The 25,896-nt window shown below is 38.6% G+C and overlaps 2 protein-coding genes across 3 annotated transcripts in view; both read left to right on the plus strand.

Annotated features, from left to right (window-relative positions):
• The first annotated feature begins 161 nt into the window (after positions 1-161).
• Positions 162-16,937, plus strand: gsk3aa (glycogen synthase kinase 3 alpha a). 2 transcript variants are annotated; one of them, XM_007253102.4, is made up of 10 exons: positions 162-603; positions 3,781-3,968; positions 4,087-4,170; positions 5,885-5,995; positions 6,407-6,537; positions 9,940-10,144; positions 11,397-11,492; positions 11,591-11,777; positions 11,921-12,059; positions 13,010-16,937. In XM_007253102.4, the coding sequence occupies exons 1-9, from the start codon at positions 447-449 to the stop codon at positions 12,037-12,039; spliced, it is 1,278 nt and encodes a 425-aa protein (XP_007253164.2). In that variant the 5' UTR covers positions 162-446; the 3' UTR covers positions 12,040-12,059; positions 13,010-16,937. The 2 variants fall into 2 exon arrangements, with proteins under 2 accessions (XP_007253164.2, XP_007253163.2); XM_007253101.4 differs by having other exon boundaries at positions 11,921-11,998.
• A 2,223-nt stretch (positions 16,938-19,160) lies between these two features.
• Positions 19,161-25,896, plus strand: part of LOC103032989 (zinc finger protein ZFP2) — a 48,009-nt gene continuing 41,273 nt past the window's right edge. Inside the window, exons 1-2 of the mRNA XM_007253104.4 lie at positions 19,161-19,345; positions 25,384-25,525. Of these exons, the coding sequence (XP_007253166.3) occupies positions 25,394-25,525 (132 nt within the window). The 5' untranslated portion in view covers positions 19,161-19,345; positions 25,384-25,393. The remainder of the gene's footprint in view (positions 19,346-25,383; positions 25,526-25,896) is intronic.

Here is a 25,896-nt window from a genome sequence, read left to right on the forward strand (position 1 = left end):
AACATATTAAAAAATGATAGCAAGCTTCAATGCAGAATTATTTATTTCCAGTGAGGAGCACAGTTATAATCGTAACCCGTCAGAGTGGGTGGAGGAACTCCACACCTGGCTGCTGCCCGAGAGCAGAGCGCCCTCTCCGGCGGTACTGCGCCCCCCGCCCCTCTCTATCTCTCTCTCTCTCAGTCAGCCGTCGTAGTTGTTTTGAACCCTGTGTCCCATCCAGTCCTCTTAGGGTGTAGCCAGCCAGGACTTCATTTCCCAGGCGGCACCGAGATTTGACAGTCCGAGCTACCGAGGAGAGCCACGGCTGGAGGGTGGCAGAATATTGAGTCCTTTTCTTTGTAGCTCTTTATTTTTAAGTCTCAGTTTAGCCACGGTCTCGTCTTTGTCAGTGAAAACTCCGGCGAGCCCCAATCTCCTGCCCCGCCACACGCTTTTAAACAGATATGAGCGGCAGCGGGCGGCCCAGGACGAGCTCGTTCGCTGACCCTCCCGGCGCCGCTTCATCATCCGCGGGATCAGCCGCTGTCGTGGGGAGTAACACGGGAAAGACCGGGGACTCTCAGGCCTCGGGGGGAAGCGCATCTAATCTGAAGTTGGGCAGTGAGTATTCGGGAGATTCAGATGATGGTTTAGCTTAGCTAGCTAATATGTTCTACAGCTGAGACTTTAAACCCAGTGTTTAAATATATATATATATATATATATATATATATATATATATATATATATATATATATATATATATATATATATATATAACCTACAGTACTCGAGTTAGCTTTAGTTCGCTAAGCTATTAGTTATCTATCAGTACAGCAGTGAAATTATTATCCCTGCCGGTTAGGCTACGGTAGCTAGCTAACAGGTAACACGGCTAGCTGATGAACTTGTTCCGTGCTAAAGCGTTGCCAGGGGAAGTTGGGTAACTTAGCTATTAGCTAACGATAGCTTAGCATGATAGTTAGCTCCCCAACATTAGCTAACATTAACATTAGTCCTTGTTTTATTCGTTTCTTTATTTTAATATTTTATGCGCTTGGAAATGAATGAACAATAAAAGCTAACTAGCTAGCCATTTGTTTTTAACGCATACACTAAAATGTAAAGTCAAATATCTATCTAGCTAGCTAACCTAGCTATCTTATATGTTAACCTACAGTTTCATTGTTGCCAGGCTAATGTAACTTAGCTAGCGTTAGCTATAATAGCTAAAGCTAGCCAGCAGTATCATTCGTTTACAGTTCGATAGCTAGCGCTTGTTAGCTAAACAGCTAACGCTATATTAGTGACATTACCTACATTATACGGATAGGTTGATATTGGAAACCAGACTCGTTTGTTCGTCTCAGTAAAGTGGACAAACTCTCAACCTCGGTAGCTTCTATCAACATCTAACGTAACTAACGTTAATTGTATTTTCCTTTATGACAGCTATAAGCTAGCCATAGCTAGCTGCCTAATATGTTGGCTATAATTCCTGTTGCTAACTAACCAGCTAACAGGATAGATACACTAACCCAGCTGGCTAACTAGCTTACCTGCCGAATTAACTAGCTAGATCTATTTTTATTTTATTAGGTTTAATTGTAGCTGACTATAAAGTTTACTTAGTTAACTGACTAACTAACTAGATAGGCTAGTTAGCTAGCAAAATTACCAGAAACTACAGAACGTTTATTTTATTAGGATTAATTGTAGATATTATAAACCATTAATATAAGTAATAAACTAGCTAACTACATGACAAGTGAAGCTAACCTAATTTAAGGGCAGTAGGATAGTTAGCTAGCTTGCTAATATGTCTTATTTGCTCAGTATTGTGGCCGCTTAGTTAACATAGAAATATTAACTAATCATTTCTTCTTCTGTCAGCAAAAAACAATAATGCACCGAGGGAGAGTTGATGGAATGCAATTAAACTTAGTATGTGTGAATGTAGTGATGATATACAGTTCTGGAAATAAATAAGAGACCATCTAAAAATGATGAGTTTCTTTGAATTTACTAAATTGAAAACCTCTGGAATATAATCAAGAGAAAGATGGATTATCACAAGCTTGCTTGAATTTTTGCACAAGAAGTGGCATACATTTATCCAAAAGCAGTCTGTAAGACAGGTGGAGGAGAACATGCCAAGCTGCATGAAAACTGTGATGTAAAAAAACAGGGTTATTACACCAAGTATTGGTTTCTGAACTATTAAAACTTTATGAATATGAATTAGTTTTCTTTGCATTATTTGAGGTCTGAAAGCTCTGCATCTTTTTTGTTATTTCAGCCATTTCCCATGTTCTGCAAAAATGCTCTAAATGACAATAATTTTATTTGGAATTTGGAATACATTTTGTCCGTTGTTTGTAGAATAAAACAGCATGTTCAGTTTATTCAAACTTATACCTATAAATAGTAAAATCAGAGAAACCAATTCAGAAACTGAAGTGGTCTCTTAATTTTTTTTCAGAGCTGTATGTAAGTGACTACTGTATTAGCCTATAAGAATCCTGTAGAAGACCTGTAGAAACTAAAAGAGAATACACCATTAAAAGGAGCTACTTTTATCTCCTGCACTAATCCCAGCACACCTACATTCTGTAAATAAGATCAGATGAACAAGCGCACATTCACACACGGTCCTGTTCTCAGGATGTTCTGTATATGTCACTCAGGGACTTCATGAGTTAAAATAAAGGGCAGACTGCTGTAAGGAACTGAAACGAGGATTTAGTGCCTGTTGGGCAGCCTCTAACCTGAATGCAAGATAAAATACTATTGGGCATTGAGGAATTTGTGCTCCCACAGATCCTACACAGATTTTGACGATGGGCCTGTAGATCCTGCACACTCATCAACTCATTGGTGGTCATTGGGGCAGGCCAAGGAATTGTTGCAATCTGGGAAGGAAAAATGCAATTGAAAGCCCTGCCATTAGAAACAACACATATGCCAGGATATTCTGCACACATTACTGTTAGAGTTGGGTGGCTGTTATATGTGATTGCTCCCCAGAGCATTATTACACCAGCATTTGGGGAAGTATGTCTCTCAATAGCACTCACTGCAATGCCTTCATATTCCACACATCAAATCCCAAACACAACATGGGTTTGTCACTAAAGACAATGCAGTTTTAGATCAAATATCAGTCCAGGTTACTCATTTAAGAGAACATTGCCAACAAAGGTGCCGGAGGATGCCTGACACATCTATATGGCCAACACTTAAAAGCTCAATCCTGTCTCTTTCAGTTCAGTTATGTCCCCAATCAAAGTCCGTTAACTGGGCTAAATGTCTTTGTGTTGTAGAGGCATGTCAGCAATCCCTCACCAAGAGGTAGTAGCCTTTTTTAGTAGTGAGGGAAGCACTTTAATGCCCTGTTGTATAGCATAATCCTATGTTTAAACAGATATATTGATAAATGAGACACAATTACATGTTGAGTTTTGCAGCAGTCTGGGGCGCTTGTTTTTTTGTTTTGTTAATAAATGCCAGGGCAGCAATATGGAAACACTTATGTTTGCATGAGAGTTACATTTTAGATTACTGTGGTTTTATCTAGTACCCAGTTGTTGGGCTGCATCTAAAGCAAAATAATACTGTTTTTTACCAGGTGATTTGTTTACTTTTGACTGGTTATTTATTGAGTTATATGTACTGTTATCTTTGAGATTTCTTGGTTCGCATCAGTGTTTGTCATTACTTTTTGGATCTTGTTGCCTTACTATAACTGAAAAGGGTTATGTGGGTTAAAGAACAACTCTGTATTTGATCTTTTTCAAGGACCTGGAGGTGAGGTGACTACCGTGGTTGCCACCCCTGGCCAGGGTCCAGACCGTCCCCAGGAAGTGTCCTACACGGACATCAAGGTGATCGGTAATGGCTCTTTTGGTGTGGTGTATCAAGCACGCCTCATTGACACCCAGGAACTGGTGGCCATCAAAAAAGTTCTTCAAGATAAAAGGTTTAAGGTATGTCAGGGTTGTTGTAATAATTGTTCTAATAATTATTAAGCATCTAGGTGAGACTGGTGAGACATTGAAATTTCTGCGTAACAATAACCATTCCCGAATCTGTCTGTCCCTGTAGAACCGAGAGCTACAGATCATGAGGAAGCTGGATCACTGTAACATAGTTAGATTACGGTACTTCTTTTACTCCAGTGGTGAGAAGGTAAGGATAAGGGTTTTTTTTTCCTGCTGTTCAAAACTCTTATCTTAGTATGTGTGTATTTTCATCAAGGCTTTGTTTTGTTCAGTGTAGGGATGTCCAGATCAGTACTTTGCTATGCACAATATAGAGATTGTATAAAATTTTAATGTTCCACTGTAAAATAGTTTCACACTGTAGACTCTAAACTGTCCTTTTACTAAATGCAACAATCCTTACTGCATCTTAGAATCCTGTCTCGTATTGCCCCTAGAGGATGACAGAGGATGCGTTGCATAACAAAACTATGGATAGTAACTAGTTCAGAGTAGATAAAAGCCTTTACCAAATCCATAAAAAATGACCGGAATAGTCCTAAATTCAGCTTCCTGGTTAGGTCTGGGCAATAATTCGATATCAATATTTATCACGATAGAAAACTGTAATTGACGGTGCGTGACGCAACTTCCGGCTTGTGTACCTCCTCGCTGTTTGTTTAGCTGTCTCTGTTGCTGGTCTCCGTTTTAGTCGTTTCAATAAGTTGTATACCATTTGTTAGCTTTTAACTGTCTTTACAACCTTTTCCAAAACAATAACATTTCTTAGGTAGCCATTCATTTCAATCTGGCCTTAAATTTTCAGGCAAGATTGTATTAATAAAGTGATATATGCTCTAAGAATTTCTGGGAGAACTTTGGACTTGATGTAACACAGTTGATCAACAGCAGCAGATGACATGTCTCTCCAAACCATCACTGACTGTGGAAACTTCACACTAGACCTCAAGCAGTTTGGACTGTGTGTCTCTCCACTCTTCCTCCAGACTCTGCTTCCTTGGTTTCCAAATTAAATGCAAAATTTACTGATGATCAGTGATGGTTTGGAGAGTCATGTGATCAGCTGGTGTTGGTCCACTGTGTTTTATCAAGTTTAAAGTCAGTGCAGTTTTTTTCCTGGAAAATCGAACTACACTTCATGCTTCTCTCTGCTGACAATAGAGATGCGGATTTCATTTTCCAGCAGTACTAATTGATCTCATATAATATTCTAATTTTCAGAGAGTTTCACATTTTTAACAATTACTGAAATAAAGGAACTTCTCTATGATATAATTTTTTTTTTTGAGATGCACTAGTATGTTGATTGTACACGTACCTCTGCTGATTGGAGGTTACTACAAGTCTTATAAACATATGAAGGCTCTTATTCATAACTGAACTATTTGTTTTGAATATCACTTAATTGAACATTGTGGGTAGAATGAACATGATTCATTTTGCATGCTGCCGCAGTGAAGAGGCAGCGTGGTATAGAGGTTAATGTGAATGTTGTCTGGTCATCAGCTTTGAGCGAACTGGAAAAGCTCTAGTGATTATCAAGGACTTTTAAAAGGATAGCGTGGTGTCTGTGTCTGCAATTGTAATCATGTGCTCTGGTCTGAACTGCCTGACAGTAATGAATGCTGATGCTGGATATTTGACACTTTAAAAAATAGTCATTTAAAGCTGTTGGTGTCTAACATTCCTGTAATGTGGTTCATTCCATTGTGTTGTTGTTAACGTGTGGGTGTCTAGGTGTTCAGTCCAGTTGTTTAGTATGGTGTGTGTGGGATGCTGTGTTTTTTAGGTTTAGACGGGAAAACATATATATGTTATATTCTTATATAGATAAATTAGCATTTTAATTTTGTCTAATTTTGATAATTATTTTATTTAACTATAGCATTTGTCTTCCACAGAAAGATGAGGTCTATCTGAATCTGGTGCTGGACTTTGTGCCAGAAACAGTGTACAGGGTGGCACGGCATTTCAACAAAGCCAAGACCATCATTCCTATCATTTATGTGAAGGTAAGAAAACTTCGTTAGATTGCCATTGCGATTATTTATTTATTTATTTTTATTTATTTATTTTCTTTCCTCAGGAAAACCCTGTTTTAAACTATTTCTTTGTCATCTGTAGTTTGACTTTTCTTAGGAGGCCATTTTATAGTAAGTTCAACTTATATAGTGTATATAAGTTGGATATAACCACTCTCGGTGAAAACACTGAATTAAAAACAAAAAATAACCTTATGTCAAAAAACTAGGGGTGGCTGATATGGCACAATATTTCAGGGTATTATTTCGTGCACGATGTTAAAAAATGTTGGCGATATTATTGCGTATGGTATGATATGGCACACTCCTAATTAAAACTTTAAGTAAATGTGCTATAAAATGTATGGTTTTTGATCATTTGTTTCTCCCTGTCCCTTTCAGGTCTATATGTACCAGCTGTTCCGCAGTCTGGCCTATATCCATTCCCAAGGTGTGTGTCATAGAGACATTAAACCACAGAATCTGCTGGTGGACCCAGAGACAGCTGTGCTCAAGCTCTGTGACTTTGGCAGGTGTGTGTTTTGTATTTGCCTTTAATGGAGATAAACCAATCTGTGTTTTTAGGGCAGATACTGATCACTGATGCCTATCAAGTGTAAAGCAAAGGAAGTGCCTCATCCTGTAGGGCAGGGGTCGGCAATTAAGTTTAGCGGGCCAGATATTTTCCATCAGTGGGGAAGGAAAAAAATAAATAATGCGGGATCGAACCCGGTTCGTCAGGCTCGTGGTCCAAAAACACTACTGCTGCCCCAGCTAGTGAATTGGGACACAGGACCCCAGCTGTAGGGCTTCTGTAATGTTCCCTTCATTGTCTCAAGATAAAACGTACTATATTTTTGAAACTAACCATCCTCTTCTTCTCAAAGCTGAGAGAGTATCTGCATAACTATACTCAAACTGCACTGTGGTGCTCAAAGTCTCCTTATACTTGCTGATACTTGCTGTTATCTGATACTTGCTGTTTTGGGCTGATTGACGTACTCTTGAGTGGGATATCCAGTTACTTGTGTTTAAAAGTTATTACTGTGATGCACCCAACAGGCATGTGTTGTTTGAGTCAAATGGTAAACCTTTTTAGCATCTGGGTTGAGTAGGTTTCTGGACTGGGTTTGATGAGGTTCTGCAGCTGTTCTGTCGGGAATACTTGAAATAGTCTTTGCATGGTTCGTATGGTCATAAAAAATTAGGAAAAATCATGGAATTTGAAATAATCAATTTCCATGTCGGAATAAGTTTTGGGAAAAAAATTATGTTTGGTCTACAAATCTTTGTGGATCCGTTTATTGTGTGGAAAATCTATTTTGAGCTAATAAATACGTCAGTTCAGAATTAATTCAGTTGTTTAGCCCTACACAATTTAGCTCTTAGGATCTCGCACACATTTTGTTATTAAAGATTGTGTGTCAACTTTTATCAGATTCATTTTTGGCCTACTATAATCAATTTTGATCATATTTATTAATTTAGTTGATTTTTGGTTTGTCCATATCTGCATTGATGTTTTAAAAACTGTATGGACATATAAATTCGAAGGAAAAATAATTTAAAAAAATATTTTTTAATCAAATATATTGGTTAAAACGTGAATGAATCCTGTCTTTGGCACAGTAGAAGATGTCAGCAAATACGTTTAGTACTTATGGGTAGTGCTGCAGACAGTAGTTACCTCACCCAGTGTTTCTCTTATAAAGAGGTTACATGGAGGTCAGCATACACAGACTGAATTCTTGGAGAAGTGTCATCCTCCCACAATTCTTACCTACTGATCTTCTGGCTGAATGCCTGTTCCTGTCTTGTCTGTGCTTCTTGCTTTGTGTCGAGCTTAACAACCTGCAGAAGTAATGACTGACTGACCTGTCCCAAAGCCTTCCACTATTGATGAATAGATTTCTTTTGGATCTAAATCCAGACTTTACATTTCCTGAGATCGACTTGTCAGTGAGGGATGATTTGCAAGTAGGTGCCTCCCAAAGAAAATGCAAGTGGTCAGTCAGTCACTTGCTCTGTCTTCAGCATAGAGGGTCTGGATTTCTGACTTAAAGCACATCTGCGCTCATATGATGAGCATGGGGGCTCTATCCACCCACATGATGGCTTTTCTGAAGAACTGTCAGGCTCCGGACCTTGTGAAATGGGCTTTTGCATTATGCCATAGCTAAATTTGTCAGCATGTTTGTTGCCAAGTGGAAAGGGTGACAAATTAATGCATCAATTAATGATCAGGCTGCCCAATATTAGGGAAAAAATTCCATTGCAATATTTATTTTTTTGCAATATTCTTTATGATCTTATCAAAGACAGGAATTTTGTCCAGCAGTCAGCGAGGCAACATGTCACAATATTACTGATCCACTCTATGTGTCCATAATCGAAGTGAAATAAATGATAGTGGACAATGTAGTCTGTCATTTGATAGATTGTAAGAAATGTGCATTTTTTGTTCCTTTTGTATTAAACATAAAAAGCATAACATAAAACATAAAAAGTACATTGTGTATGTGTACTAAAATGCTGTATCTGTATCTACTGGAGTATTTATTTTTTCCTCCTAATTCCACTTATACTTCTCTACATATTTACAATGAGTGTAATACTTTTATGCTGAGACAATTCTTATGTGCTGCATCTTTACTATTGTAAAAACGTTATGAATAATTGTCACTGTCACTGGGTTTGATGAAACTAAACAAGCAATCTGTTCTGCCTTTACCGCTGAAAACTTTCTATAATACAGTACTGTACTTTTACTTTCAGTACTTAGGTAGTACGTTTTAGAATAAACTACTTGTTGCAGTACTTAAGTACAGAAAGTGTAGTAATCAAAGAACACTTTAAATTCTACTCAAGTCCCTGTTTTTTTTTTTTTTTTTTCCAAATCTAGGTTTCTAGTACTTTATACCTGTCTGGGCTTAAATGATATATTGTGAAGCACTAGTTGATAATACATTTTCTTCTTAGTCTCTTAGTTTCTTCTTAGCCTCAGCAGTGTTTCTTTTTAATCATTTTTAATCTTTTGATAATGGGGAATAAATTCAACAAATATTAAAAAAAATAAATTGTTAAAATTCACATTAAGTTCATATCTTTTTCCATTCTAAACAAGACAGCACTTACGTTTGACAAACTTCTTTCAAGTAGCATGTTTTTCAGGTTCCCATACTTAGATTTCTTTTGGACATTTTTTTTTTACTGATTTTTTTTATCTTTTTAACATATTGTGAATTTGGCAGTTGTTCTTTACATTGTTAAGGTTTTTCATTTCTCTGTATAGTTGCCATTTTTTAATAGTTGAGATTGTTGAACGTATCTTGCACTTACATTTCTGTAGATTCTAGCGTCATTTCTGTCTCTGGTAGAGTTTCTTGTTGGTTATCATGTTTAGATCATATCTTAAAAAGCATGACAACAACGTCTTTATACAAGTTGCACCAAACACATACTCTCACGATAGCTGCTCTGTCCTATATGTCTGGCATGATATTTATAGAATTCATGGTAATCATAACCAGCCTCTTGACCATATGACACAGTTCACTGTGTTAAGTAAAGACTGCAGCTGTTGGGAATAGTGATGGTGTATTTTGTCTACAGTGGCAGTTTGTAATGACACACAGTTTTCTATTGGGGAAATTAAATATGAATTTATTGTTCATTCTGCATCACTCCACAGCAGATGTGAAATGTGTCCATAAAGCCTTGTCTTTGAGCTGAATTGCATGGTTACGTGGTCATGAGTCCGAATACAGTGTGTTCAGGCATGTTACTAGTAGTGAGCCAGTCTGTTGTGTCATGACCAGGCTTAAAAATACTGTTATTAATGTGTTAGTAGTAAGATTTGATTTTTTTTGTCTACCTTGTTTCATCAGGAGTCATCATGTTCTGTCTTCTAAAATATTCTACTCTTGCATTTTCAGTGCAAAGCAGTTGATAAGAGGCGAGCCCAACGTCTCCTACATCTGTTCCCGGTATTACCGTGCACCCGAGCTCATCTTTGGGGCGACTGACTACACCTCTAACATAGACATCTGGTCGGCTGGCTGTGTGCTGGCTGAGCTGCTGCTGGGACAGCCTATTTTCCCTGGAGACAGTGGCGTAGACCAGCTAGTGGAAATCATCAAGGTGAGGGGCTAAATGGCATTCAATACATTTAAAGCTTACAAACATTACACCCAGTTTTGGAGAGCTTGTCTATCCACTCTTTGCGAACGTTGGCTCATATTCAAAAACATTCTTTTATCTGATTAAGGGTCTGGATAAAAATTTTTTTTTAGGCAAAAACTAGAAAGTAGTTTTCTAACATTTAAGCAGTACGCTGTTCCAAAGTGTTGGTCCAGTGGGCTAAGGCATTTCCACTTTGATACAAGATTACTGGTTCAGGGTGGCATCTTGTCACCACTTCACTATTACTGCAATGTTGTGCTCAGCACTGGCAGCTGTTCATTGATGTTTTTAAGCTGGGTACTCGGCAAAGCTAGGTTGACGTGTTTGAGGAGTCCTGTGCAAGTCTTCCCCCTTTTAAGCCCTATCCTGACGGGATTAGTTTCTCAGGGGGACATCTGTGAAAAATATTTTGCACTCTTACATGACTTTTGCTTTTGCAGACGAAAGCACGATGGCAGTGCTAAGTGCTCATAAAAACACCGGAGCAGAGAAGAGACACTGACTCTTATTTTGGTTTAGAGGAAAGCCAAATTTCATCAACAATTCGAAAGTACTTTTCATAACCACAAAGTGTGGGAATCTGTATGGAAACACATTGGTGTCCCTTCGTCACTGCGCCGTTTGGTTCAGTAGCTCCTTCATTTCCACTTTCTGTTGTGTTTATGTGGATCTCCGTGAAAACACACGCCCAAAATGTAATGACGATGAGTAGCAGTGGACAAATAGCTATTTTATTAAATGCAAAGTACAAAACTCAGAGATGTGAGTCCGGACAAGACTAAAATTACCGGAGGACCACGGAGTTCAGCGAAAAGCAGTAGAAAATTCAGCCTGTAATTATCTAAGAGGATGTCTAAGAGAAAAACACATACATGGTCGTTCAAGACGGTAATAAAATCACAGCAGACCCCCCATAAAAAAGAAAATAACCTCAGGATCCCCTGAGAAACTAATCCCGTCTGGATAGGGTTTTAGTGTTGGGAGGACTTAGGAGTCCATATTGGGCAAAAAAAAAGGGATAAAAATTCAAAGAAAATAAAATGAAAATACTTACAAACATTTGTACTGTCACCTTTTTCTAATCAGTCACTTCTACCTGCCTTTTTTTGTGAAAATATTAATATAAAACCTGTTAAAACCTAAATGATATTAGTTATTTAGGTAAATATATGAAAATAATTTAATAAACTAATGAACCTTCTTTTCTCAGGTGCTGGGCACTCCAACAAGAGAACAGATTCGAGAAATGAACCCCAACTACACAGAATTCAAATTCCCACAGATCAAAGCTCACCCTTGGACAAAGGTAGAAGATGCAGATTATGTAGATGTTGATTTCTAATGTTAATCCAGAGCACTGCCCCTCTAATTCACTTTTCACTTCCTTTCCTTCTGTCCCTTCAGGTCTTCAAGCCACGGACTCCTCCTGAGGCGATCGCTTTGTGTTCTCGGCTTTTGGAGTACACACCAGTGACACGCCTTTCTCCGCTTCAGGCCTGCGCCCACGCCTTCTTTGACGAGCTGCGTCAGCCGGGCACACGCCTGCCCAGCGGGCGTGAACTCCCCCAGCTTTTCAATTTCACCACAACCGGTTAGTTTCTACGCACTTCTTCACCTGTCCTGTAGTGTGGAAGCTTAGGTTCTCCATGACAGTCGATTTTTGTGTTGTGTTCTTTTTCTTTTAACGTCTTTTATTAAAGTTCTTCCTCTGTTTCCTTTTCTCTGTTATTACAGAGCTGTCTATTCAACCTCAGCTAAACCCCACTCTCATTCCACCTCATGCCCGTGCACAGACTACGTCCTCTTCACACGGTAATGATACCATCCACCATCCTGCTCCAGTTAGGCTGTAAGAGTGGCTGAGGTTCCAACAGTGAGTGATGGCCATTGATATACGTGTGTGTGTGTGTGTGCGTGCAGGTGGCAAATCTAGGTCTACTTCTGGATTTCGTTATAACAGCTAGAAGCAGCTTATGAAAGCTTCATACTACATGACCTTCAGAGTTCCTTGATTGTTCTACCTTTCACATTAAATAATAGTGATGGAAATCTCTAGGCAACTTAAAATTCAATTTGGTTACAATTCAAAGGTCTGCGATTATAAGATTTTGATTAGTGCATCGTGATGCATCTTTTTCTTCGATGCAGGATTTTTTATTCCTCATTGCGTGACAACTTTTCTTTTAATGTAAAGTATATATAATGATAACTAGAGCATTGATATACAGCAGGTTATAAATGTAAGTAACTGATGGTTATCACAGCAACTCTGTAACAGATCATGAGCGCAAAATGCTCATTTCCCTCAAAACTTCTTAAACTGGCATTCCAAGTGATTCATCAACTTTTTTCTTTTATTATTGCGACTTTACTCTCATGACTCTACTTTATTTTGTTAAACCAGCCATGTCGCAGCGCTGTTCGTGCTACGTATCGTCATTTGTGTACATCGCCTGTTTAATTAAAGGTGCTTCTTATAGTAAGGTGCGGCCCGTGTATGTAAGTTTTTTTTTAATTAGTGGGTGCGGCTTACATTCAGGTGCAATCAATAGCCCGGAAATTAAGGTACATAACTTGTAATCAGAAATGTTGTAGTGGTTGTGGTTCACTCGCAACAAGACAATACATTTTTTGCTTTCCAAAAACAATCAAAAGTTGAGGTATTTTTTACTTTTTGGACCTGGATTTGCCACCTCACTGTGTATTGTTTTTAATGTACAGATTGTTCATGTTTGTCCACTAACAATTGTCCTGATATCCCTTCATTAATAACTCTCTCTCTTTCTCTCTCTCTCTCTCTCTCTCTCTCTCTCTCTCTCTCAGATGGTTCAGACGGTTCGGGACAGCCCAACTCGACTCTGACCAACAGCGCCTGAAGCACTGACAAGTTCAAACAAATGTGCAACCAATCTGAGCCACCTCCTCAGTACACACCTAAACAAACGCACTCATGCACACTTACCTCATACATGGTTTCTCTTCCCTATTAGGTCTGAACCTTCAGAAAAAAAGGAGGAAAAAAAGTAAACTCTCATTCTCTCATTTAGTCATTCAGGTTTTGCCTCTGACATTTCAGTGTCTTCAGTGACTGACAATTGTGTACTATTTTAACAGAGATAATGGTTTAGAAAGGTCTACAACTACTACTGATCCAGTTGTCTAAGCTGCATACACACAGACATATACACACACATACATGTGCACACAGACAAACATACACAGAAACCTACATACACACGTTTTGTTCCTGCTAAATCTATTCTGGTTAATGTCAGTCAGTCGTTTTTGAAGTGAGTGTCCTGACCAGCTATGCCTGTTAAGGACACTCATAACACAAAACAGGTTATGGCTGTTGTTAACAGTCACATCTCTGGTTGCAGGGATTGAAAATTATCGATATTAAAGTGGCAGGAGGGGCAGGTCCTCTGTCTAATAATGTACCTTTTTTATTACCTTTAATTTAATTTACCTTTCTTTTTTTATTGCATCTTAATTTATTTGACTGCACATTTATTAAAGAAGGATGGTGAGATGGCAGAACTGTTGTCCTGCTTCAGCCGGCAAAGCGACTCCTCCCAACCCTCTCTCTCGTCATGTGGAGCGATAAACTCAAGCAATTGAAGTCACTCATGTCGCTGATCTGATTTTAAATGAATATAGTAACGGAAAAAGCCATGTTTCCTTTGTTTAAAGCTATTATTAAATTATACTTTTAAACCTTTTAAAAATGGATTTCCTCCTCTCTTTCTTTCATCCATATATTTTAAGTCAGGCAGAGGTGAGGAGTAAGGTGCATTTTTATTTTTTTTATTATTATTATTCTTTTTCTTTTCTTTTTTTTTCTTTTCTTTTTTTGTTATTTTTTTTTTTTTAAATGACTGCACAGTCCAATGCTCACAGTCGGCTGTAGGTCATATATATTTACAGCTGAGGCTTAAAAGTCGAAAACCACAAAAAGTATCCTGTGCAATTCCACGTGTGTGATGGATACCCTGGACAAACGAATGGAGAGCACTTTAAGCTTTACGTTTGTTCTTAAAAAAGGGAAAACTATAACATGAGTTGCGTCTTTGATTGCTTTGCTGAGGGTGTGTGTGTGTGTGTAGTTTTAAGTTCATCTGATGTGAACACATTGGGATAATAGACAGGCTAGTGTAAGCCATTGTACTGTAGTGCTCTGTTCTTGGCAAAGTTGAGGGATCCAAGTGAGTGTGCACATGTGTTCGTATCAATGTGAGATAGTTACAAAGCAATTTCATTAATTAGCCTGTGTTTACACCTGGTCGCTTTATTAGGATTAGGTTTATATCTAGATGTTTAAGCATAATGCAAGTGTACACTAAAATGTATTATGAATCTGATTCATTAAACCACTTCAGGTGGTGGTCAGGTGGAGACACATTTGAGCCACATGTTGTTATAGCAGCGTAAAAACACATCAGTTTCTACAAGCTGCACTTTCAAGCAATTGAATTTTAATCGATTTAATTGGAGGTGCTTTTGGCTATCAAGTGTAAATGCAAGAGGTTTAAATCTTTCATGATACAATTCAGATATCAATTCAGGTGTAAACAGTGTCTATACGTCTTTTTTTTATCTGAATTGGATCTGTATTAGACCAAGCCACTTAAAATTGGAAGTGGAAACACACCCACCCAAGATGCATTTAACATACATACAAACATGCAGTTTGCATACCTACACTTATACATACAAATGTGATCACTTAAACCGCTTTAAAAAGTGGTCTAAGACTGCTTTGAACCTGACCTATTTTCTAGCAGTATAAACAAATTCATTGTAAAAGGTTAATTGGTAATTCCATCCCAGCACAACAGTTGGAGTTTTAAACTGACATACTGAAGACACATTTGACTACATGTGGTTAAAATGCTATCAGGGTACTGTACAATCCAGATACTAGTCAATGTGAAGTGACCAGGTGTAAGAGTTTTAAAAGGTGTGGCTGTAAGATTAGGAGTTTTTTTGCCTGTCTAGGGAAAAGCCCTGTCTAGATATGGAACAATACTTAATCCTGTTTTTTTTTTTTTTTTTTTTTTTTTAAGTAACCATTAAGCTGCTTTGGTTATCTCTTATTCTCCTTGGACTTGTAAGAAGTGTTTGCACTGTTCTTTTAATTTTTTTTAACAGTTTTATCCCAATAATTCTCTTCATTTTAGGGATTTGTATCTTCTGTGAGACACAGCAGCACAGCAATAGTAGAATTTCGGTGTGAATAGAATAGAAACCAGGCCTGATCCGATCTCTGTTGTCAGTATTGGCCAGTGGAGCGACGATTGATTAATCGGTAGTGAACCTAAACTTGTCTGCCTAAACATCTGACCTGATCTTTCCTCCCAACGAGGAGCTGTCCTACACAGGAAACATATCTCTCACACTTTTTTGGTGAAGCCATCTTCCATAGAGATCCATCTTCCCCTCTTTACGAACGATCTGTGAAGCTTTCTTGATAATCTTCCATTTTATTGGTTTGTTTTTATTTTTGTTTGGTCTTTTTCTTCCCCTTTTGTGTTGTGGAGTGGGTATGTTGAAGCTTTGTCCTGGTCTGATCCACTCATCCTTGTGTAAATATATTTTGTTTTAAAGCAGATTTTTTTGTTTTAAATGTAAATATTTCAATTGAATTTTTTTGGGGTTGTTTTTGGACACCCCTCAAACCAGTGTCTCCTTTTTTTCTTTCTCCATCTCTCCTGGGTCGTCTTCATCAGCTATTTGCTAGCTTTTATTTATTGTTTTTTCTCCTTCCTCTTCCCCTTTCTAAGCATTGTGCTTTTGTCCCCCCACCCCCAACTGTGTGCAATGTAATCCTGTTTTAACTTGTACTGTAGGCCTACTAGGGTCCACATCTTTGGCACCTGAAATCAACCCCTAAGTTCAGGTGAAGAACGATTGATGAATGTTTTTGAACAGGTGTCTTGTTACATCTGTGTAACTTGCCGCTACAAAGTAAATATGTCCAAGCGACTTGTTTTCTGTGACCTTGTTTTAGTCTTGTCTGATTTTTAAAGATGGACATTTAAACAAGTGCGGAGCGCAGAGATGTGCTCTGAAAACCATGGTCCTATATCCTTTGTGTTGTGAAGGGAACAGTCTCTGAAACTGAGCCGGCTGCTTAAAATGTATACGCCAGACTTGAAAGGGTGTAACAGGTCAACTTTGAGCCATGAATGAGATGCTTGAATGACGGGGGATCATAGATGTATGTTCTTCATTTTCCACAGCTTTGAAAACTGTTCCTCTGCGTTCTTCTATACTTCTAAAAAATGTTCAGTTTTATTCATTACACTTATTTTTAAAGCAGAGATCAATGGTTGTATGTATCAATTGCTGGAGTTGCTTTAAGATGTGAGATGCATACAATGATGTTGGGGTTGTCTACTGATCTCAGACATTAGAGTACGAGTTCAGGTTTATTTGTAATTATTGTTTTGTCAAATTGTTTTCTCATGATCTGATGATACACATTTCATAGTTTGCATCATAAAGACACATTGATGCTGAGAATGCAAAGCCCCTTTCCGTTTGTTTCCTTTTTTACTTATCTCTTTATCTGGAATCCCCTCAAAATGTGTTACTTTTCAGTTTTTCCCCCTCTTGTCAACATTCTGGCCCAGGGTTAATGGGAGACTTGAATGTTGATAGAAACAGAGAGATGGATTGATGGATGGATATACTGTCTGTTTGTCAGTATGAACTGAACTCATTTAATAAAGTGAAAAGTGAACTTGAAGTCTTGTACGGTAGCTAGTGTTTTTAATGAAATTTGGTTGTTATCAGTGCAACTAGATCACAAAACAGATACGTTAGCCTGTGTGAGCAAATAAAGCAGTTTTTAGGGCTACTAAATCATGATGCTCTTTGGCCACCTGTGGTAAAATTTCCTACACCCTCAATTGATCAGCTATTTTGATTCTTCACTTTAGGTTAATGCCCTATGTCAAGAAAGCTCATTTATTATGACTAAATCTAAATTATTTTGATAGCTTTGCAAAACAGAGTTTTCCGATTGGCCTGTTCTCGTCAAAGAGTCTGTGAGTCAGCCAATCAGTCTTTAGTGTGGTCAGACAGTGTTTTTGTTTCCCTCCTGGATGGCATGGGTTCATTTCACCTCTGACTACTACTCTAAAATATATCCATGTCTGGTAAAAGTAAAAAACAATTAAAGTCTTGCCTGCTGAACAGTTTGTAATAGTAATTTTAGCATTGCCCATGGAGGACTAAATGATTGCTTAAGGCATGTTGAGGTCAGTTTTACATGTATGATCTTCACTTTTTATGAACAAATAAAAAAATAGAAAAAATCAATAAAATATATAACACAAGGCTACCACTTTTATTTGATTGGCAAATATTTCACATCATTTCAGAAAGAGTAGTATTTGAATGAACAGGGGTTTAAACATACACATTTCACAGGATGAGCAAATGCTGGCTGTTTGCAGCAGCTGTGATTGGCTGGGCAGTGTTAGGGGAGCTAAAACCAGTGTTGTGATTGGGTCAGTTTATCAGTAGTCACATTTTACTGCACCCTCTCCTTGATACCTCTACACCTCCACCTTTTTCCAGGGTAGGAGAGGAGGAGTAGCAAAAGGTTCTGGATGCAGCCTTGGACACAGCATCCCCACCTACAGCACAGTTGAACCTGAGAGGGCGCTGCAGAGGTGAAAAAAATACATAAATTAAAATTAAAGCAAATTAAAGGTTAGGAAATGTTTCTAAAAAATCTCACCAGGACTGGTATGTTTTAGTACCTCAGAGGAACATATTTTCAGCTATTAGAGAAATAAATATGGTTTAAGGTTTAGTAAATAATCAAATATATACCATGGCACTTAACATGTTGCCATGGGAACGCAGTTGTCCACCAGCTTGAGTTGTTTTTGTTATTTATATTTTTAAAAAAGTTTCAGTATTTGACAGCCTTAACCTGTCTGCCAACTGCCTATTTTTATCCTGCTCGTAGATCCAGAAAAGTCATATAATGTTTTTCACTGGTTTAGTTACAGCTTAACTTACTCCTGCTCAGGGGTAAGTGTTAATATTTAGTAGCTAATAACTGGCTCCTGCATGCACACTAGTTTGTGTGGTACAGCCCGTTTCATTAAGGAAATTTAGTAAACACTTACATTACAACTATCCTACATTTGAACTTACGCCTAACAGGTGTAACCAGGTGTTCTGTCTGTTTTTTTTTTGCTAAATCTATTTTTGTGCATTAAACAAACTGGACTCACGGTCACTTCACAAAAGTGTAAATGAAAATTAATAATAATAAATACAATAATTATTATTTAATATGGTCTTCTTTTGTATTTTTTACAGGTAAATATACACGAGGGTAGCGCGGTTTGACAGGGTATATATACCCCAGGGAGGTATATATGGAGAGTTACATGGTCAGAAAATGTGACTATAGGACACTCAAAATATAAATGATACTATTAAATGTGGGACAAGACAGTAGAAAATTTAAATACGATTGACTTATAGCCATGTAACATTTCCTATACGTCCCTGCTGGCACGCAACCAACCTTCAACATTGAAATGTGGTTGAAACATTTAATGTTCAATGGTTGTGCTAAGGTTAAAATTTTAACGTTGAATCAACACAATGTCCTCAACCTTCTGCCTTTTGAATCAGCATTTTACATTTCAGCTTTACAGCATTGATGTGAGTTTATTGTTTACAATTTGTTAATCATAGGATTTTTTTTATTTTTTTGAGCTATGGTTTATTAAAGGTTGAATGTATGACGTTGATTCAACGTTGAAATGCCAGCTTGGTTCTTTATTGAATGCTTTATTTATTGTTATAAAATGTTTTATCAACTTATCAAAAGTTTGATTGAAATTGGTTAAAGTGCTAGTCCTGTAAATTTCAATTACAAAACCATTAAAACGTTAAATAATTAAAATATGCTATGAGGCTGTTTCTGTTTATACACGCGCTCCCGCGCGCCGCTCGCTCTCTGTGGTCCGTGGTTGATGACAGTGGGACGAGCTCCCCCGCTGTTTATGCTGAGCCACTCACTGATTGGCTCAAATCTGAGTCGACGGAGAGACAGCCAATCCGCTGGGGTTTTACTGTAACGCGCTCCCTGACTTCTGCGAGAAGTGCGAGATTGGAGTATTTACAGTGAGTAAACGTGTTTTTAAAGTGTGTGGTTCTGTGTGTGCTTATAAATAGTGTGTGTTTGTGTTTGGAAGCGTTTTCTTTGTCCGTTGCTTCTTTAATTCAGTTTTAGTTCGCTTTCAGCTACCGTAGAGAAGAGACAGGGAGCATAGATACCAGCTCCACAGAAATGAGCGGCCATTACTCACCATAGAAAGCAGCATGTGCAGGTTACATCAAGTTCACCAGCAGCCCTCCAGTACGAGAGAAAGAAGTACTGCCTCCCAGACTGTAACAGTTACTGTTTAACTATTATATGTGTTACAGTTACAAACACAGCTGTGGCAAAAAATAAAGAAACCACTTCAGTTTCTGACCCAGATTGTCTGATTTTGCTATTTACAGGTATATGTTTGAGTAAAATGAACATGTTTCATTCAATAAACTACAGACAACATTTCTCCCAAATTCCAAATAAAAATATTGTTTTTATAGAGCATTTATTTGCAAAAAAATGAGAATAGCTGAAATAACAATAAAGATGCAGAGCTTTTAGACCTCAAATAATGCAAAGAAAACAAGTTCATATTCAGAAAGTTCAGAGTTCAGAAATCTGAATATTTGGTGGAATAACCGTGGTTTTAATCACGGTTTTCATGCATCTCGGCATCATGTTCTCCTCCACCAGTCTTACACACTGCTTTTGGATAACTTTATGCTACTCACTCCTGGTGCAAAATTTCAAGCAGTTCAGCTTGGTTTGATGGCTTGTGATCATCCATCTTTCTCTTGATTATATTCCAGAGGTTTTCAATTTGGTAAAATTAAAGAAACTCATTATTTTTAAGTGGTCTCTTATTTTTTCCAAGAGCTGTAGTTTAGACCCCACATGGGTGCTGGATATGACCATAATGATATTTAATATCACCTATAGTATGTAATTGCTTGTTTTTTTACATTAATTAATTCGTTAGTTTTTTTTAGCATGTTTAACTTCTAATAATGAAAGGTTCTATAGCTGTTAAAATAGTGTCATTTTCATTATTATGTTATTATAAAATACAAATATCAGTGACAAAATTATCTTGAAAAATATTTTAATATTAATTATTTAATATTAAATGTTTTTATTTATTGCATTTTGTAATACATTTTGTAGTAAAATTACACATTGATTAAACCCAGAAACTTACATGCCAGAAGAACAAATATATTCACTTCTTATTAGCAAATAAAAAAAAAAAGATAAATAACAGTTACATAATACAATAAAATAAATAAAACACAGGGATTTTGTTATTTTCTGATTGGGATATATTTCAAACATTTTTTGGAATCTATTTTTTTTTTTGTCTGCAATGAGCAGGAAATTAAACATCTACATTTTTAACTTCATTAAAAGGATGGCTGCTTGCAGCAGCTGTGATTTGCTGGGCAGTATAGGCTAGTATAGGGTGAACTGAAATTGAGCGCTGTGATTGGCTCAGTTCATCAGTAGACAGCATAATATTAAATATGTCCATTTCCACAATTACTACTGCTTCTTCTCCCCACTCCTCCTGCTCCTCTCCTCTCCTCCAGTCTTTCATCTTCTTCCAGGGTAGGAAAGGAGCAGTAGAAAAGGAGAAGGAGGAGAGGAGGAGTGCAGTGGGCTGCTATTTACACCAGGGGGCAATATTGCACAAGTGATAATCAGGCCATTACTGACCCATAACCAAGAGCTGCACCTGGTCTCACTCCCAGTGATTTATTTCTACGGTACATGAATTTGATGAGCCTTTGTTAGGTGTTATCTCATTCAGTGCTTCCCCAGCTTAAGATCTGGGCTCAGGTCCTCTTCTTAAAGCTCGACTTGTGTTGATAATTTCATGGCTGTCTTCGCACCAGCTCTTCCAGGGTCTGGAAACAGCCTACGTGTTGACTGCCAACCCCCCTCCCAGTTCAGTTTAATCAGAAGAGGAAGATCTGCTCGGGAGCACATCTCGGTGCCAAAAGTGTTTAAAGGATTAAAATCCAGAACAGTCCCATCTCCCCGCAGAATCCTTAAAGCGTGTGCATTGTTATAAGGCCGCTGGGGACTCCATCAGGCACGGCGCAGCAGCCCGGCCCAGCCTGCCAAAATCCTCAACACACTCTCCTGTCTGCCCGGCTTTTCCATCAGAGCTGGTTCAGCAGACACCTGATACCGACTCGCCCCATCCTCCATCCTTCCATCTTCTCTCTGAGTCCCCCCGCAGGCTTTCAGGTGTAAACATGGCAGATTATAGAAATGTAGAGCGCTGACAATATGTAGGTGAACACAGATTTCAGCTTGTGAAGCTGTGAAGCGACTTTAGGTCTGATTTGTTAACAAATTGTCTCAACTTCGTCAGAATTCTGTATGTCTTTGGAACGTAAGGCTGTAAATGTGTACTTGATTAGAATTCAGCTTAAATTAATTAAAAGATTCGATACCAATTTAAAATAAGCCTCATTTATTCAGGGTTTATTAAAAATTGTTTATTAGGTTATAAACCCTTAATAAGCAGTTACAACACAAACAGAAAGTGCAACAGTAGGCTTCATTGCCTTCATTAATAGGGACGTCCACAACAGTGTGGATATAAACTGAATCTAAGATCTTTCATATCCCCTTTTGCTTGCTTTGGCTGTTTTTGTTTGTAATGTTTATCGTTTGGCTAATGTTGTTTTTGTCCTGTGCTGCCTGCAGAAATTACACCTATCAGCTTCTGAAAAGCTTCTAATTTTACCAAACATCCTGATGCTCCTCCATGTGAGTTATCACTGGAACACACTGTTTACAGAGGCTGATGTGCTGATACAAGAAAATGGAGTTTACACACAGCTCGATTTAAACTGATGTCAACCGGTGCCAAAGGTCATGGGACAGGAATAGACAGTGTGTCCCGTGACTTTTGCCATGTCCTAGGAAAGCTAAAGAATGCTGCATTAACCTGTGGGATATGTGGGTGGAGCCTCATGTATTAAATGTGGATTTGATTTCTGCACACATGGACAATTCTAGCCAGACACTGCCGGTAGTGATCATTACCACCTACTGCGCTGTCCACCGTGAGTGGTAATGCCCTCAATTATGTAATCCCGATACACATGACATTATGGATCTAGGAATTACAGTAGCTTGCAAAAATATGCATACTTGTCACCTTACATCCATAATTTTTAAATTAAATTTAAATGTTAGGCCAACACAAAGTAGCACATAATTGTAAAGTGGGCCAAAATGATACATGGTTTTCAAAAGTTTAATCAAATAAAAATCTGAAAAGTGTGTTGTGCAAAAATAATTAGAAGTAATCAGTCTCTACCAGCCTTGCACGTCTAGAGTCTGAAATTTTTGCCCATTCTTCTTTGCAAAAAAGCTCAAGCTCCGGCAGGTTGGATAAAGAGCGTCTATTAACAGCAATTTTTATGTCTTGCCACAGATGCTCAATGGGATTTACGTCAGAACTAGCACATGAATATTCTCTGATCTAAACCATTCCACTGTAGCTCTGGCTGTATCTTCAGGGTCATTGTCTTGCTGGAAGGTGAATCTCCTTCCCAAACTCAAGTCTTTTGCAGCCTCCAATAGATTTTCCTCAAGGATCGCCCTGTTTTTAGCTCCCCGATATCTTTCCATCAACTCTTAACAGCTTCCTTGTCCCTGCTGAAGAAAAGCAACCTTATAGCATGATGCTGCCCCCACCATGTTTCACAGTGGGGATGGTGTGTTCAGGGTGATAAGCAGTGTTACTTTTACGCCACATATAGAGCTTTGCATTTAGGCCTAAAAGTTCAAATTTGGTCTCATCTAATCACATCATCTTATTCCACGTTTGCTGTGTCCCCTTCACGGCTTGGGGCAAGCTTTGAACAGCACTTCTTTTGTCTTTCTTTTATCACTTCAAAGCTCCCATGTGGGCTGTGGATTAGAGTTTAGATTGTCTGCCCGAACCTGATTTGACCGAAATCAGGTCGGTTCGGGCCGAGATTTCTCACCACATTCCTCGGGCCGGGTCGGGCTCCAGAAAATAGTCTGAGATGTAGGCATCTGTTTTTTATTATATTTTTATTTTTAAATAAAGCTGTAGTCGGATTCAGCAGGGAGTCGGATTCGGCACAACAGCGGCAGCGCTGCGGCACCTCGCGGTCCGCGGTGTTAGTTGTAAGTGCTCGCACTAGCCACAAAATACGACAGAAAACACTGAGGGAGCTGCAGAATTATGTATGGGACTAGAATATGAGCACGAGGAGATCAAAGAGAACCTTTACCTGTGAGTAGCTAATACACCAGAACATGCAAATCTCTCTCTCTCTGTGTCTCTCTCTCTCTCTCTCTGTCTCACTCTCTGTCTGTCTCTCTGTCTCTCTCTCTCTGTCTCTCTCTCTGTCTCTCTCTGTCTGTCTCTCTCTCTCTCTCTCACGTGAACTCCTTTGTGTTTGACTTGCAGCATTGTGTGTAGCTGTTCTTAAAAATCATTTTAATTAAATAATAGTTCTATGCTTCTATGTTACAGTGTTAATTAACATAATTCTGATCATATTTCACTCAAACAGCCCGAAAACAGCCAGTTTATGGGGCGGGTGCTTATTAGGATGCTCAGAGCTTGGGATATGTTTTATTACCTAACCCTGCTTTAAACTTTTCCACAACTTTATCTCTGACCTGTCTGGTGAGTTTCTTGGTCTTTATGATGCTGTTTGTTCACTAGTGTTCTCTAACAATCCACTGAGGCCTTCACAGAACAGGTGTTTGTAATTATACTAAGACTTCTGAAGGCAGTTGATTGCACTGAATTTTATTTAGAGGTTTCAGAGTAAACAGGGCTGCATACTTTTGCATGTTACACTTTTCAGATTTTAAAATTTTGTATATTGAAAAAATGTAACATTTTCAGTCTAGTTCACAATTATGTGCAACTTTGTGTTGGTCTATCGCTTATAATCTTATAAAATTGGTAGTGTGATAAAGTTTGGCACCGAGTGGTCCAGCAGGCTAAGCGCTGCCACTATGATCAGGAGATAGAATGCCGGTTCGAATCCTGTTCATGTAGCTTGCCAGTGGCTACCGGAGCCCTGAGAGAGCACAATTGGCCTTGCTCTGTCTGGGTGGGGAGATGGCGCTCTTTCCTCACATTACTCCAAAGGGTGATGTTCCTCAGCACAAGGCGCCTGTGAGCTGATGTATCAGAACCGAGTCGCTGTGCTCTCCTCCGAGCGTGTAGGCTACTCAGCAGCAGTTTTATAAAAGAGGTGGTGGCTGACTTTACATGTATCGGAAGAGGCATGTGCTAGTCTTTGCTCTTCTGGTGATGGGGGGAGTCTAATAAGTGGGTTGGGTAATTGGCTGTGTAAATTGGGGGGAAAATGGGAAAAAATGTGATAAAGTTCGAGGGGTATGAATACTTTTGCAAGCCATTGTAAATGCCTCCACTTCATAACTTTGGAAAGGGAACATCCAGACCATCTGGCACCAACAATTGGGCGTTGATTGAACTCCAAAAAAAATGACACAGCTTTGCCATGAGCTCAACTGGCCAGTATTCAGCCTCACAAACATGATACCACTTTACAAAGGTAATACTTCATGATCGATTTCCACAATGATATTGCATGACTTTTGGCATATCAGCGTGTTGTGTTCCTCTTTTTTTTTTTGTGTTTTTTTGGCCGCTTGTTTTGAACTGCATATGTGATTGGGGGTGGTGATTGCTGTCCACTGCCAGTGTCTCTAAATGGCCATCTGTCTTCAGTGTCTACAAACACAAACACCCAATCCAATAAGACAGAAAATGGAAAATGTAATTCTCGCAAGCCCTTTCACACGTCTGCACTCCTGAGGGAGCCCTGACATGCTGTAGTTCTGTAGCCTGCATTCATTTCATTGCAGCATGTGCTCAGTGTGATAGGGCCATTGAACTGGCACGGGCAGCTGGTGCTTTTTTTTACGCCGGTGTCTTATTTAGAGTGCTTCCTCTCTCACACTCATTCACACATCCCCATGCTGCTATTCTCATTTTAATGTGTCCCACTGTGCTTCTGTGCTTCTTTTTTAACAGGCCCTCGACGATGGCCAGCGGCACCTCCCTGTACATGTGTTCTGCTTGTCGGCAGCTCTTTGCCTCCCTGGAGGAAGTTCTGGCTCACCACGTCAGCTGCCACCTCACCGCACAGAACATCCCGACTACAACCTGTGCTCAGGTACTGCCCCAAATGCCCTCATTAATGAAATAAATACCTCATGTAAATGAATACAGTCTAGAGATGGAATTATTGATCTATTTAATTATTTATTTTACTGCTATTGACTGCTATTGATTTTCAGCCCAAATATGTGGTTGTTGATTGTCTGATATTTCTAGCCTTGTCCTGAGAACTGGTCAGATCATATTCTACATTTTTTGTGAATTGCTGGAGCTCTGTGCAACCGTGGAACTGTGCTGTAGGAACCCAGTGTTGAAAAGTATGAGAAAAAACGCTCAAACTCAAATATTTGTAGAATGTGTAAAACTAACGTGTCTTATGGAGGAAAACTTTTAACATCACACCTCACCTCACTTTGTATATATCTA

This window comes from Astyanax mexicanus, chromosome 3 (assembly GCF_023375975.1).
Source record: "Astyanax mexicanus isolate ESR-SI-001 chromosome 3, AstMex3_surface, whole genome shotgun sequence".
NCBI classification, from domain to species: Eukaryota; Metazoa; Chordata; class Actinopteri; order Characiformes; family Acestrorhamphidae; genus Astyanax; species Astyanax mexicanus.